Here is a 15,110-nt window from a genome sequence, read left to right as displayed (position 1 = left end):
CATGTGTACTTGTAGGTTGTGAAAGGCCATGAAATGTTATCCAGGGCCCTCAAAGAGTCACTGAAAATGGGTAGGATGAGAATTAGCCAGGACTTAAGAAACATGGAAATAATGGACCCATGTTTTTTTTATTTTTTTTATTGTCAGGTGTTTTTAGAATGCTTGATGTTTTTTTGGGCCCCTACCATCGACTTCAAGGCATCGCTGCCACCGCCGACGTCATGTTACCTAACCTCAACCATAACCCTTGACTAACGCCTTCCAGACAGTGCTGCCTTGAAGTCGACGGTAGGGGTCCAAATGACCATAGGTTTAGAGCCCAAGTGGCAGATATTCCCACTCTTGGTCAGAAACAGTCCACCTGAAGTTAAATGTGATGTAGCACTGAAAGCCATATTGCGACCATTAAAACTATTAATCCTGTTGTTGTTGCATAGCCTACATTAGATATATTTAATTAAAAAAAGGCATGAAGAATTTCTGTAAAAATGATCCTTATAGGATATTTATCAATGTGGTAAAGTAGGTCGATAACTGAGAAAAAATCGGAGACGGAGACCTAAGATATCCTTTAGGGAGAGCTCGGAGACAGAACACAAGATGGAAGCTAGTCTTTGCATGACTCCTTTTCACAAATCATTTAAACTATGACGAAGCAGAGACACTCTGTACGCTGTACTAGATATAATAAACACAAAAGATTTAAAACATAAAACTTAAAAAAAAAAAAAAAACGGTTCTGATTTTATATCATTGTTATTGTTCAATTCTAGTGGATGTGAGTTATAATTCTGTTATTTGAGACAGTGAGAGGGTTGGGGGCACAACTGATTGATATCTTTGCTTATAATATAACTGGGTTTGAGTGATGAGCCAGACCCCACAATTTTTTAACTAAAGTTAAAACCACATAAAAACCCGGGGTGTTGTTATGAAACGTACGTCATCATCCAGCGTCAAGACATCGTCGAAAAGGCGGAAGTAACGTGAAGGTTGGAGCAGAGCGGAGTGGTTGCAGTGCACTGCTTGCTTTTTCATGCGTAAACATGGGTGTTAAAATAGAGATTTTTAGGGTGAGTATTGCCTCTCAGTTTCATATTAGGTAATACATTTAGTGTCATATGAACAATCGTTATAGTTGATCATCTTCAGCAAATGACCGCCTAGTTGAAGCAAGCGGTCACATAACAGTAACGTTTGGCTAGCCAGCTAGTTAGCAGCTAACATCTATGATGCAATATATTTCAGATAATGTAGTAGATCACAGTTTTTTGTGGAACATGTACATGGTTTGTTAGGTAACCCACAATCAGTCCTACTGGCGTAGTGAAAGGTCATCACTATTTATTGAAACGTTATTTATATATTGTTACAGCAGTTCTGTCCATATTACCTTTTCAGAAGCAGTTGCTTTATTATAGCCTAGAGCTAGACGGGTTTCTGTCAGTAGGGAACCGTGTTAATTAAACAATTACAAGATAGCCTCTCCACAGATGATGCTGTACCTGTCCTTCCCCGTTGCCATGTTTTGGATATCAAACCAAGCTGAGTATTTTGAAGAGTACATTGTCAAAAGGAAGGTTAGTCATCTGTTATGAAAATGTCAAGTCACCTTTAAACTATATCTCCGATTGATTAAATTAATGAAAGAAAAAAAACATTGTTTTCTCTACGTTTCTTACCCTCACCCATTCCACATGTCAGAGGGAAATCTTTCCACCAGATGAGAAGATGCATGTAAGTGTAAATAATTTGCATTATTTGTGCATCTCGAGGATCATGGCATTGTGATGGTTAGATTAGATTATGCCTACTAATTTTATGCCATTCCCCCCTCTAACTTGTGACTTTAAACAGAGGCAAGAGCTTGAAGCGTTTAAGGAGCGCATGCGGGCCAGAAAGGAACAGCGGATTTTGAAACAGATGGGCCTGGAGTCTCAGGACTGAGTCTGTACTGAAAATGGAACTGACAATGAAAGCTGTTTTCCTTCTGAATTGTGGATCCTTCAAACCCAAGGGAAGGCAAGGCAAGCATTCTCTTAAGAATGCTTATGGAATTATGTGGTGAAAGTATTGCCAAGATTGAGGTTTGGACATTGAGGAGACTGATTTGTCATGGGTCAGAAGGTGAACGATTTTTTTGATCCTTGGGACTGCTAAATCAAGTTGGCATGTTTTTTTCTGCGTTATTTCAAATGTTTTCCCTTTTTTCATATTTCAATCAAATGCATACAAACACACTGGTTTCAATCAAAGCTGAAATGCATTATTTATTTTTCAGTGATTTAAACATTTGTTATGTACATATGCACATTTTATTGTCATTAAAGTAAGAACATATTGACAACCTAATGTATTTAGATGTTGTAAACTTGTGTAAATTAGATTTTTTTTATTCTAATAATTCTGTCATTTTTTAAACTATCACACAATCACACATTAAAGTACGTAATCGGACATAAGGAAATGTGTTTAATATGGTTATGGTTATGGAATTTAGCAGACACATTTGTCCAAAGCGATTTACAAAAAAGTCACATAGTATCTTCTGGTAATGTAGGTAATGTTTTTAGGTAGTCACAGCTACTCTAAATGGTATTATCTTGCCTCGCATATCAGAATGAAATTAATAGTTTGAATTCATCTTGAAAATATATTCAATTATGTCGGAGGCTTTGGTGACAACCCCCTCTAATTTCCTTTTGGTGCGACTATCTGAGTTCCCATACCTATGACCTACCTAAGCTATGATGGCTCTATAGAAATTCACCAACATATGTTTGCTCACATAAAACTTCTTCAGTTCCCTAAGGATGTAAAGTCTTTGTTGTGCCTTCTTGATTAGTGGTGTGAGTTGTGTTTATTTCCCCATTTCAAAATGCAGATATATGATCCAAGAAATTGCGCTAATCACAGGCTGATCACATATATTAACTGGAGCATTTAGTCCTTAAAATCTACTGCTATTTTTGAGGCGTTTAAAGTTCTCTTCTGATTGATCATACTGGTCCTGCAAACTTTTTTTGTATTTTATTCTAGCACAAATAGTGTGTTCATTATAGGAAGCTTAATAAGAATGTGCTACCTCAACATTGCACTGTAAAAAATACAGCATTTTTAAATCTTTCATAGCATCACCTCATGATGCATTTGTTTTTAGAACTGTATGATGTCACAAAGCTATGTAGATAGAGATTTTTTCTGATGATTCAGTCAGTAGCACTGACCATGACAAAAAAATACTTACAGACTGGATCATTTAACACACATTAAAGCCAGATGGACCATAGAAGATGGGCATCGACACTCTCACAAGCTCATGCCTTTGTGAGGAAACAGCTTTGCACACATAGTTTCTCTGTCTCCTTGTTTCTGGATGAGCTAGCAAATGTACCACAAGTCACTGGATGGCTTTTTTGTAAGGTTCGCTTGCTTGACGGCAGCTTTAAGGAGGTGACAGAGAGGTGAGAGAAGGTGGATTCAGCCATATTCAGAATTAATGATGTAAAGTGGGAGATGTCAGTGGGAAATGACGATGCTTTTGGTATTTATATTGCCTGCAGTAATGAAGTGTTTAACAACACTGTTCGATGGAGGAAGGAGATTGTGTTTGAATGTGGAGCTACTGTCAACGTATCAACGGGGGTCCTCGGCAACTGCATATGTAGAGTTTCAGTCCGTAAGGTCAGATGCTGCAATTACCCATTTGTTAGTGTTTTATAATTACTAAGTAGTAAATTACTTAAAGTCTACTAAATCTACAGTTCTTTCTTTATATTGTCTGTTCTTTCTTGCAGGACAGAAAAGGAGGAAGATCTTACAAGAAGGTGAAAAAGTTAAGAAAGTCTACACATTTAGCAGAATCTGATCAGATATTTGATAATTTATTTTTGTGTCCCTACGTTAGTACTTGTCACTCTTTTTTTCCTCATAATACTAGGTTGGCTATGTAGACTTAAATCTTGTTGAGGTTATTGGCTGTGGTTATGTGACTCGACACTGCCTCCTGGAGGGATACATGGGCAAGCACAGCAAGTTAGACAACTCATTTCTTAAGGTTAGAAAGAACATATCTATGTTTTCCATAATTTTTACATTTTTGTATGTAATTTATATATAGGTCCGTTAAAATTGTGGGATTAACATATAAAATGGTTCAAATACAGATCGGATTGCAGCTGCAACTTCTTCAGGGAGATCCCTGTTTCAGAGTGTAAGATCACAGATTGATGTCAACAATGAACAGTTGAATATTCTTTTTATGATCAAAGAAGCATAATCAGAGTATCTTTCATGCAAATATTTATAGTTATTGTAATTGTTATTATTGTTTTTATTATTAGTCCGTGGTTATGATTTATTTAAATTAAAACAGTTAATTTTAATGCTAATAAGGTTTATTGTTGTAGTTGTAAGTCACTTTGGATATGCATCTGTTTTTAGTGAATTAGTAAACAAAAACACAAAACAACTTTGTATTTCATTAACATGTCTCCATCCTGTCTTACGTAGACTTGCACAACCCCCAGTCCCCACGTTCCCCACATTCCCCACCCTCACAACAGCCATACTGAGAGAGGGATCTGTGTCTCGACTGGAGAGTGAACCCAGGGCTTCAGTTGAGGTCCTGAGAGATCAGGTAGAGGTCAGTAGAGGGCAAGTAGACGAGGCCTTGGGTCAGAAACTAGAGGAGCAGGAGAGGGCACTGGTGGCAGAGCACCTTACTCGTCTAGACCAAAACCGCGTGGATGCCTGGGAGGTGGTGGAGCAGCTGTGCCATGAGCTGCTTGGATCTGACTTAGAACTCTCCAAATCTATTGAGGGTAAAAAACATGTGTGTTTTGTCTGGCAACAAGGTTAAAGGTGCCATCCTTGGTTTTAATGCATTATTATCCTATACTTTTGTCAAATTCAGCAAAACTTACCTCTCATTCTCCTTGCCGTCTAGTGTATGGGCTTGCTTCAAAAACAGTGCAAGTGTCTGTGTACAATCTTGGTAAATGGGAGGCAAAGTGGCTCGTCTAAGCAACAATTAGTGTTGGGTCAGATTACTTTGAAATATAATCCATTACTGAGTACAGACTACACGGCAATTTTTGCAATCATAAATCAATTTTGTAACAGCCTAATGCATTGGATTACAAAAATAATGTAACGTAATCCGAATACTTTTGGATTACTTTCAAATAAAAAAAAATAATAATAATTAAATACATTGATTTTCACGCCTTTAGTTCGTTTTAATCGAACTCAAGTGCATTTGAGCCTTTACTTACTAGTTGTAGTAAATTATGGGAGTTAAAATCACTGGATCGTTGCAAATTAGGCCTACATTTCATACCTTTATTCACTTCCTAAATAAATAGCATGCGCGATTGGCAATAACGTGAAACATGGATAAATGTGGATGCATGAGGAGATACAAACAAGGTTTCATACTGTATGGTCGGCTGAGTAAATCATATTAGTTTCTAGTTCCAGTCACGACTCGTTTCCAAACTCAACAATTGGCCAGAGGGGCCCTATCATGACAGTCAAAAGCCCATCGTCACTAGTCAAAAGCCTATTCAAATTTAGTAGGATGTGTCCAGTCCACATTGGGAGGGTTTTCGTTATCAAACGTCAAGCGCATGGCGCAACAAGGTGTTCCTAGGTTTTTCAATCAGTCATGGGTGTGTTTGGGGCGTATAACATCATTTAAACTAGGGTTTCTCTGGGGGGCGTTCGTACTACCTAGGGGGGCGCTGGGAACGTGAGAGGTTTTTTCTTTTTTAAACTTTCAATAAACTTTTTTGGTGCAAAATAGGCTACCTGAAATAAATAGGCTATTTTCATTCATGGGTTTCTAACCCCTCTACTGTCCCAGCTACATTTTACTGTTTACCTATGCTCAGTGGTCATACAGTGCAGTTCGGGCCTGCACACCATGTCTATGCTGCACACGCCCGGACTCACGTTCCCCAGCCCCAGCTATCGTCATCTCCTCGCTGTTGTTCTGCAGCTGCTCTGAGCGTAGCCTAGTCTCCACGAAAAGACCGTTGCTAATCCGTTGGATTGTTACGGTGCATATGTTGTTCACGTGATGTGCACTTGATTTTTGTCCATGATAAAATCACACGTCTTGTTGCCTACATTTAATGTTCCTATTGATTTTTAAAAAAAATCATTACAACCAATGCTGATGTGGTAGTGTTTTTTTTGCCTCCCATTTACCAACCAGTCTCCTATTGCTTCTAACAGTGGGCTAAATCTGCTTAGGGACATTGGGCTCGTTTTTTTATTTAAGCAATATAGCATGAGTGTAGGTGGCCTATAGCTGATTTTTTTTGTTTGTTTTTAATTGTGTGTGTGGAGGGGGGGGGGGGGGGGCGCGCCAGAGGATCAATGTAAGGTCAGGGGGGCGTTTGCTCAAAAAAGGTTGAGAATCACTGATTTAAACCAATGAGAATGACATGTCATTCCCTTTAACGGCGCAAAGACTTTTGACCAGGTGTAAAATAGTGTAACGTTTAATGCACACGACACCAACGTTGTTCAATGGCAGCTTTATTGGCTCACGAACGAGGGCAGGGACTCAGACACAGATTACAATACACACAGGGCAGGTCAAGGAAACACACATACTACACCAACAGGGGAGGTCCAGCCCCCCACACGAAAAGGAACACACGAGGGATAACTAAAAAGGGAAACAGGTTACGATAAAAACACCAACTTTACACTTCTAACTTAGGGGAATAACGACATAAACCCCCCGATTGTTCACCCTCGTGTCCCAGCATGCCTTTCGCTGGAGAACGCTAACACAGTCTTTATGCGCCGACGCTACATAGCTCCCCCAACAAGCCGTTGCCGTCCTCGGCAACGACCACGAGGTAGCCACATGCTAGCGTCGGCGCGCGTCGCCCGCCACTCAGTCCAGTGCGACAGTACCGCCAACTCACGTGGGGTGCACGCGCCGCAGGAGCTCACTCAACGGGGCGCCACGCTGCTAGCAATCCAGTTCGGGCGTGCTAGCAGCCACGTGGCCGACCCGCTCGTCAGCAGCCGCCCTCAGGCTGCCCTTTCCGCGGCGTGTCACCACGGCACTCCTCCTCTCCAGACGGGGCCCTAGGTGGCCTTACAACCGTCGACACTGTACCAAGCACCGGGGTTCGAGGGGGGCCAGATGAAGCTGCGCCAACGCCACTCCGCTCCGTCGAGTCGCCGACCAGGACAGACAGGCACCGACTCCACAGCAACCGGACCGCGCTGAGCTCTCCCGCTGCAGCTACCGTCTTCGGCGTCCCTCCTCGTGTTGCCATCTCGCAGAGCCGCACTGCTCTGTTCCCGGCCCGTTCCACTCCTTCGCGGCCTCGGCGAAGGCACGACCCCCGAGATGGTCGTGCTATCGAACTCCACACAACAAACTTTTTTTTTTTTTTTTTTTTAAAGGCGCCGGCCAACAGGGCAACTAGAACTAGCGCCTAGCACTGCACGGTGCCCCTCACACGCACCCAAAAGTTAAAACACACAAAAACAGTCACACTCTAGAGGGCCTTTCCGACGAAGCTGCCCCACCGTCGTGAGTTCGCTGCCCTCAGCGGCTCCGCCAACCGTCCATCGTCTAGGAACCTCTTCCTCGACGCACTCCCTCGGCTCTGCTCACGCGTCGCGGCTCGCAGCGGAGTCAGCGCCCAGGCCAGCGTCGTCTTCTCCGCGAACGCTTCTTCAGGCCTCTTTTCCGGCAAGAACTTCTCCCATGGCCGCAGGCAGCTCCAGACGATAGCTCCTCTCCTCCGTCGGCTGTCGCGATAGAAGGCCCCGAGCTTTTTAGTAGCCCTTACAAGGGCTCTCCCTGGATCCTCTTGCGTGGGCCTCCACCCAGTGGTATGGTCTTCCGCTCCCCGCTTCTCTCGCTGGGCGGAGGCCATGTTCGAAAGTCGCTTCTGACACCAATGTAACGTTTAATGCACACGACACCAACGTTGTTCAATGGCAGCTTTATTGGCTCACGATGAGGGCAGGGACTCAGACACAGATTACAATACACACAGGGCAGGTCAAGGAAACACACATACTACACCAACAGGGGAGGTCCAGCCCCCCACACGAAAAGGAACACACATGAGGGATAACTAAAAAGGGAAACAGGTTACGATAAAAACACCAACTTTACACTTCTAACTTAGGGGAATAACGACATAAACCCCCCGATTGTTTACCCTCGTGTCCCAGCATGCCTTTCGCTGGAGAACGCTAACACAGTCTTTATGCGCCGACGCTACAATAGCGATTTTTAGACAATGCGCCAGGTCACTCCCTAAGTTGTTAATTGCCACACCCCTGGGCGCATTGTTTAAAAAATAAACGTGCAAAATAAGGAATTAAACTTCGCGCCGGGTGGAAAACGAGTTTTACGCCATGCGCCAGTGTGCAAAATAGAGCCCAAAGTCACAGATGCAAACAATGAGCCAAGATCGCCCAGCAAAACTGTCACTCCAATGTGTAGCCTACAACAAAGTAGCTCGAAATAGCCGGAATAAACACCAGAGGGAGCTGTCCGCTCAATTCCCACGCAGGTGGTCAGCCTAGTAAACAATGCGTGTGTGAAACCAAACCGGACCAAAGTTTGTTTGCGACATTAAAATGTATTGCCTGCTGCGGACCAAGTAACCAAACTATAGGTCTAAAAACGCACTAAAAAATACACTCAATCAAGATGATTTTGATGCTACACTGATATTTACAGAGAATATGATGTCTGACATTGCCAGTGCACGCATTGTAGGCTTAATGTTATGCTCACGGGTAGGAGCATTGCCCTTTTTTCTGTTTCAGAGGAAGTTGTAAAAAAAAGTGTATTGAATTGAAAAGGCCCTTGACACTGTATGATGTAAAGCTGCTATACTATTTTGTATTTTATTGGGTTGAAGAAAATGTAAAAGAAAAGAGTAAAGAAAAATATATAGCAATGAGAAGGGAAAAGAACAGTGAAACCAAATATATTACTATAAGTCCTATGTTCGGGCGCCAGTTTCTGTAACCCTTCCTGTGTAAGACTTAGATTTCACAGAGAGGGAGGAATTTACAGGGTCTTTCAATTTATTTGAATAATAAACAAATAAATTGGATAATATATCTGGTTTCAAGGTGTAAGAAAATATAGAATTTATTAAGAAGAGAGAGAGTATATAGGGTAATATTAAAATATAATTTATCCAGGTAGATAAAGAAAATAATGAATAGATTAATAAGAATAAATAAAATAACTTATAAATATGGCCATTAAAATAAATAAACAAATTATATAAAACAAAATATATACAGCTTATATAAACAACATGTGAGTAATACTAAATTAAACAAGAAAATGTAATTTCGAGGAAATTACCAGTGCAAGAAAATATAAACATACTGTATATTAACATAAAATGCCAAACAAACTTTTATTTGGAAACAGTTGGCAGGAGTCAGTTGATAACAACTGACAGTTGAAATGGCTGAACAGTTAAATAGTTGAGTAGTTTAAATAGTTAAATTATTTAATAGTGAATTATTGTAGTGAGAACATGTATTTTGAAACAGTTGTGGGCAGAGGAAATAGTAGTCCTAAGAGAGCCAGATTGTATGCTTAAAGCCTGAGACAGAGTATATAGTTTAAAAGTTGAATGTAGATAGTGTAATGGATGTTGATAGACAGAACGTTGAATGGATGTTGATAGGCAGATTGTTTAATGGATGTTGATGTATAGTTTAATGGGTGGATGAGTGAATGGTTTGAAGAAGATGAATGGATAGAAAGTTGGATGGAATGTGCCTTATATCCTTGTAGAATGGAGAGACACAGAGAGTTGGCTAGTTGAGCAGCTGGAAGTTGATACAGGTGCAAATCAAGTTAATTAGTCCATTGTGATGTCATAGTGCTAATGAAAAGTCTATGGGGAAAAATAAGCTTGTTTTTTGTTAATATCTCAAAAAGTATAAAGTTTACAAAAGTGAAAAATACATTCCTCAAGTGTCCTTTTCAAGACCTACGTTACAAAGTTTGAACGAAGTTTCTACGTTAAACGGTTGAAGCTGAATTAGACGCAGAAATTTGGTGGGAAGAATAATAATAACTAGAAAAGCATTTCCTGAAGGAAATATAGTGCATGAAAATGCAAAAATATGATGAGTTTATATGGTTGAATTATTTGCTTGGTAGATAAGGTTTAATATAGTTGGAATGACTGAACAGTTAAATAGGTTGATAATTGAAATGGTTAAATTATTTAGGTAGATAGTTGACGATAACTAACAGTTGGAATGGCTCTAATGTTTGCTAGCAGTTATGCTAACTATGTTAACAAAGATAATAATGTTAACCATGTTACTATGCTAACTAGCAGGCTAACAATGTTAAAATGCTAACTATGCTAACCATGTGACTTAGCTAACCTAGCTAATCATTTTTAGTAGTTATGCTAACTGTGCTAACTAACATGTTAACATGCTAACTATGCTAACCATGTTACTTAGCTAACCTAGCTAATCATTTTTAACAGTTATGCTAACTATGCTAACTAGCATGTTAACATGCTAGCATGCTAACAATGCTAACCATGTTACTTAGCTAACTTAGCTAATCATTTTTAGCAGTTTGCTAAAAATGCTAACTATCATGCTAACATGTTAGCATGCTAACTATGCTAACCATGTTACTTAGTGAACTTAGCTAACTAGCTACAGTGGGTAGGAGTCATAGTTGATGACAAGTAACAGTAACAATGGCTGAACAGTTAAAAAGTTCAGTAGTTTAAAGGGTTAAATTGTTTAACAGTGAAATATTGTAGTGAGGACTTTTATTTTGAAACAGTTTTTGGCAGAGGAAGCAGTTGAACAGGATGTGTAGTCTTAATAGGGCCAGTTTGTATGCTTAAAGCCTGAGACTGGCAGTTGATCCAGGTGGCCTGAACACCTGCCATAGGATTCTAATTGCTGTGATGTCATAAAGGGCAATGTTAAGTCAATGGGGAAATTTTGATAGTTTATTATCAATAATTGATAGTAATTAATAGTTTAAAAAGTATAAAAGTTACAAAGATGAAAAATACATAGCACTCTTATCCCAAGTAAGACCTACGTAACAAAGTTTGAATGAAGTTTCTACGTTAAATGGTTGAAGCTGCATTAAACGCGTTAGCGGAAGAATAAGAATAAGAACTAGAAAAGCATTTCCTGAAGGAAATACAGTGCATGAAAATGCAAAAAATATGATGTAAAATATCATACAGAGTAAAAACAAACTATATTGGTTGCTAGGTAGATAAGGTTTAATATAGTTGGAATGATTGAACGGTTAAATAGGTGGATAATACTTAACTTTAGTAGTTATGCTAACTAGCATGTTAGCAATACTAACATGCTAACTATGTTAACCATGTTACTTAGCTAACTTAGCTAATCATTTTTAGCAGTTTTGTTAAAAATGTTAACTAGCATGTTAACATGCTAACTATGTTAACCATGTGACTTAGCTAACTTAGCTAATCATTTTTAGCAGTTTTGCTAAAAATGCTAACTAGCATGTTAACATGCTAGCATGCTAACTATGCTAACCATGTGACTTAGCGAATTTAGCTGATCATTTTTAGCAGTTTTGCTAAAAATGTTAACTAGCATGCTAACATGTTAGCATGCTAACTATGCTAACCATGTGACTTAGCTAACTTAGCTAATCATTTTGAGCAGTTTTGTAAAAAATGTGAACTAGCATGCTAACATGTTAGCATGCTAACTATGCTAACCATGTGACTTAGCTAACTTAGCTAATCATTTTTAGCAGTTTTGCTAAAAATGCTAACTAGCATGCTAACAATGTTAAAATGTTAACTATGCTAACCATATGACTTAGCTAACCTAGCTAATCATTTTTATTAGTTATGATAACTATGCTAATTAGCATGCTAACATGTTAGCATGCTAACCATTTTACTTAGCTAACTTAGCTAATCATTTTTAACAGTTTTGCTAAAAATGATAACTAGCATGCTAACATGCTAACTATGCTAACCATGGGCTTGTTCGAAAAGTTCACTCGTTCACTCACTCACTCATTCACTATATAGTGTTGGCTATATAGAGGACTATATAGGGGGCTATCTAGGGAACAAGTGAACCTGTCGATTATTAATTTCGGACACTCGGGATGTTGCTGTTGCCACATATTCATGCGCCGGATTTTCGTCAATCTCGGTCGCATAAACAAACGCAAATGCAAGTTGACACACATGTGTGAGGCCATGGACAACAACGGTGCTGTTTCTGGATGAGTATTAAGGCTGGGATTTAGCAGCTGCATTGAAATAATATTTGAATATATATGTATACATTTGATTATTGAAATAAAACAGTGTAACTGAGATCTGTGTACATCCTAACTTTATTTAGGCTAACACAACATGGGGGTTACATTAGTTAGTTACGTTGCTGAATTTGCCTACGAAAATATGGCTACACATTTGTAATCCTAAAGATATTATCAACTATATAACATGATATAACCGTTAAACGTTTTTAAAACTTCCATACGCTCTCGTGCATGTATAGCGTCTTGTCTTGACTAACGTGAGCTAACATCAATACAGCGAGTGTTTAAGAAATGGATCCGATTCAGGCCTTAGTTGTGACTCTGTTGGTTAAAGTGTTGGTGCTCAGGTTAAGAAGGCGAAATAACACGGCAAGGGCGAGACGTCTCCGTATTTTGCTCGCCAGACATAATGTCAATGAAATGGCAAGGGTAAATATCACATTTATTACTAGCGGCGTTACTGTTAATGCTAGCGCCCTTCTTGGCTGGACGATTTCATTCAATATAGCTTAATACTGCTTGTTCTTTTATAGAAAGTCTGTCGACACCCTTTGTCAATTCTGAGTTTGATTTGTAAAAAAAAAAACCCGATAAAAACAAAACTGTTACGTTAGTATTAGGCTACGGTTACAGTAATATCTCACGAGTTAGGGATCTGTCTTGCAGTGAAGTTTGTTTAACGATAACGTTAGGCGTACACGTCTTTTTAAAATATCCACAAGGTGGAGCCATAGGAACAACAGTTAGGCAAACGTGTTCGTAAAGTGTTATCCCACAACTAACAGACTTTGCCTTTCAGAAGTTAAAACAAATATTTTATATGGCTAATATATTGCAGAAATTCTCACTTATTTCTCATGATCCTCCTCTTGACGTGGGGAACCAAGTAACCTTTCACATAATTGGCTTGCAGCAAATATATTTTAAATTGCCATGCAATGAGGTGTCGACAACTTTTATATTTCAAGTGTTGTACATAAAACATTACCATCTTACTTTTTGTTTAAGTAGTTCACTATGACAACTTAAAAACTACAAAAATAAAACACACTTAGTAGTTTAGTAGTGACACTTTATTTGGTGCCCTTTACAGCCGGAGCCTGCAAGATACTGTGTCAGAAATGAACATATGCCCCTGCTACAGATGTTTTTGGACGGGACATCTGACCTGAAGGAAGATTTTCGCCTTGGCCGTCCAACAATAATGAGGCTGATTGCGCTCTTGCGCACTGACGACTGGCGGTATTCTGGCTGGGGCCTTGAACTAGAGGTCCTAGTATTTCTGTTCTGGCTCGCCAGTCCCACAGCATACAGAGTGGTGTCACGGGCCTTTGCCATGCCACGCAGCACTATACATGATATAGTCCACAGGGTGTCAAGTAAAATCCTTGGGCTCAAGCAAAGAATCATCTCCTTCCCCCATGTCATGGAGCTGGACACCATCGGCGCTGGATTTGCGCAGCTGGCACGTTCCCCAGCCTTTTCAAAGGTTGTGGGAAGCATTGATGGCTGCCAAATTCGCATCAAGCCTCCATCACAAGACCAATCATGTTATTTAAATAGAAAACTTTTTTTTTCAGTGCAGATGCAGGCTGTGTGCAACCACAAGGGGCTGTTCCTGGACATTTGTGTTGGCTACCCAGGGTCAGTCCACGATGCCCGTGTGTACAGGAACAGCCCTATTTTTGCGGACAGACTTTACCCACCACAGGGTTACCTTCTCCTTGGAGACGGCGGGTACCCCTGTACACCATCACTGATCACCCCATACCGGGAACCAGTGGTGAGACCAATAGAAAGGCGGTTTAATTACCATCACGCCAAGGGCCGTTCTGTAATTGAGCGGGCCTTTGGCATCTTAAAAACGCGTTGGAGGACAATATTCTTCAAGGCCCTGGAGGTGAAGCCCACCTTTGCTCCAGTGGTGATAGCATGTTGTGCAATCATGCACAACATTGCTATGAATTTGGACGACTTGCCCTTGGAGGAGGTGGTCATAGTGAGGGATGACAACCAGGATCAGCCTCACCAACAGCAGCTGGATCCTAGTGGGGAGGAAGTGAGGAGGCAACTGGCAGCTGCTGTGATGGGTCAAATCCAGGCTGTTGCTCCAGAAGGGCATGATTACATCTAAATTAAAACATATATTTTTACCCCAATGTGCTTTGAGTGTATGGAACACTGTTTCTACTTTATGCAAAGCCAATGTATAAAAATCTACAGTAAAACATAAAACAATTATAATACTGAAAATGTAATTGAAGATAATAATTTATTAATTAAAAAATAAAACACAAAATAAATAATAGTAAAATACAAACAACATTACAGCTTTTCCACAAGCCTCTCCAGGATACTGAGGAGCCTGCCCTCCCGCTCCTCGTCCCTTCTGGCCCTCTCCTCCGCTCTCTCTGCATCCCTCTCGAGGAAGTCCAGGACAGGGTCCACCTTTCTCTTCCCTGTCCTCTTCCTCTGGGTCTCTTTCTCGCCCTCCTCTTCTTCCTCACCTCTCGGCTCAGGGGAAGCCACTGCAGACTCACTGAAGTGGTCACCCCCTGCGGATGTGATGAGGACTGGGGGGCTGATGGAGGGTTTTCCTCCCATCGCCTCATCCATCAGGCTGTACCACTTCCAGGTGCCTGCAGTGGTTTCCCCTGACTCTGTGCTCACACCTGTGGGGGGGGTTTTGAGCTCCTGCAACATTCAATGTGGTCACAGTTAGGGAATTGAACCTGCAACTTTGCAGGCTACTGAATGCTAGCCCAGCTCCTTAACCACT

At 40.5% G+C, this 15,110-nt stretch overlaps 2 protein-coding genes across 2 annotated transcripts; both read left to right on the top strand.

The window, feature by feature from the left end:
* Positions 1 to 980: 980 nt before the first annotated feature.
* Positions 981 to 2,352, top strand: pet100 (PET100 cytochrome c oxidase chaperone). Its single transcript, XM_076266442.1, has 4 exons — positions 981 to 1,073; positions 1,494 to 1,580; positions 1,705 to 1,737; positions 1,858 to 2,352. Exons 1-4 carry the CDS (start codon positions 1,047 to 1,049, stop codon positions 1,945 to 1,947), a joined length of 237 nt encoding a protein of 78 aa, XP_076122557.1. The 5' UTR covers positions 981 to 1,046; the 3' UTR covers positions 1,948 to 2,352.
* Positions 2,353 to 2,480: 128 nt separating this feature from the next.
* Positions 2,481 to 14,465, top strand: LOC143102947 (uncharacterized). Its single transcript, XM_076266741.1, has 7 exons — positions 2,481 to 3,464; positions 3,564 to 3,684; positions 3,798 to 3,827; positions 3,941 to 4,057; positions 4,167 to 4,213; positions 4,513 to 4,823; positions 13,912 to 14,465. Exons 1-7 carry the CDS (start codon positions 3,280 to 3,282, stop codon positions 14,463 to 14,465), a joined length of 1,365 nt encoding a protein of 454 aa, XP_076122856.1. The 5' UTR covers positions 2,481 to 3,279.
* Positions 14,466 to 15,110: the final 645 nt, after the last annotated feature.

Source organism: Alosa pseudoharengus, unplaced genomic scaffold (assembly GCF_046254945.1).
Source record: "Alosa pseudoharengus isolate Yale_2024_CS ecotype anadromous, Long Island Sound unplaced genomic scaffold, YU_APseudo_1.1 YU_APseudo_1.1_scf_4, whole genome shotgun sequence".
Classification (NCBI taxonomy): Eukaryota; Metazoa; Chordata; class Actinopteri; order Clupeiformes; family Clupeidae; genus Alosa; species Alosa pseudoharengus.
This window is presented reverse-complemented; position numbering and strand designations above follow the sequence as displayed.

Bases quoted from the DNA above. Each gene is read 5' to 3' on its own strand.
- LOC143102947 (XM_076266741.1), top strand. From the start codon at position 3,280: ATGGACCATAGAAGATGGGCATCGACACTCTCACAAGCTCATGCCTTT. The intron at 3,685-3,797 runs GTCAGATGCTGC...TCTTTCTTGCAG, and splicing joins GTAGAGTTTCAGTCCGTAAG to GACAGAAAAGGAGGAAGATC. The intron at 4,824-13,911 runs GTAAAAAACATG...TTTTTTTTTCAG, and splicing joins ACTCTCCAAATCTATTGAGG to TGCAGATGCAGGCTGTGTGC.
- pet100 (XM_076266442.1), top strand. From the start codon at position 1,047: ATGGGTGTTAAAATAGAGATTTTTAGG. The intron at 1,074-1,493 runs GTGAGTATTGCC...GCCTCTCCACAG, and splicing joins TTAAAATAGAGATTTTTAGG to ATGATGCTGTACCTGTCCTT. The intron at 1,581-1,704 runs GTTAGTCATCTG...TCCACATGTCAG, and splicing joins AGTACATTGTCAAAAGGAAG to AGGGAAATCTTTCCACCAGA.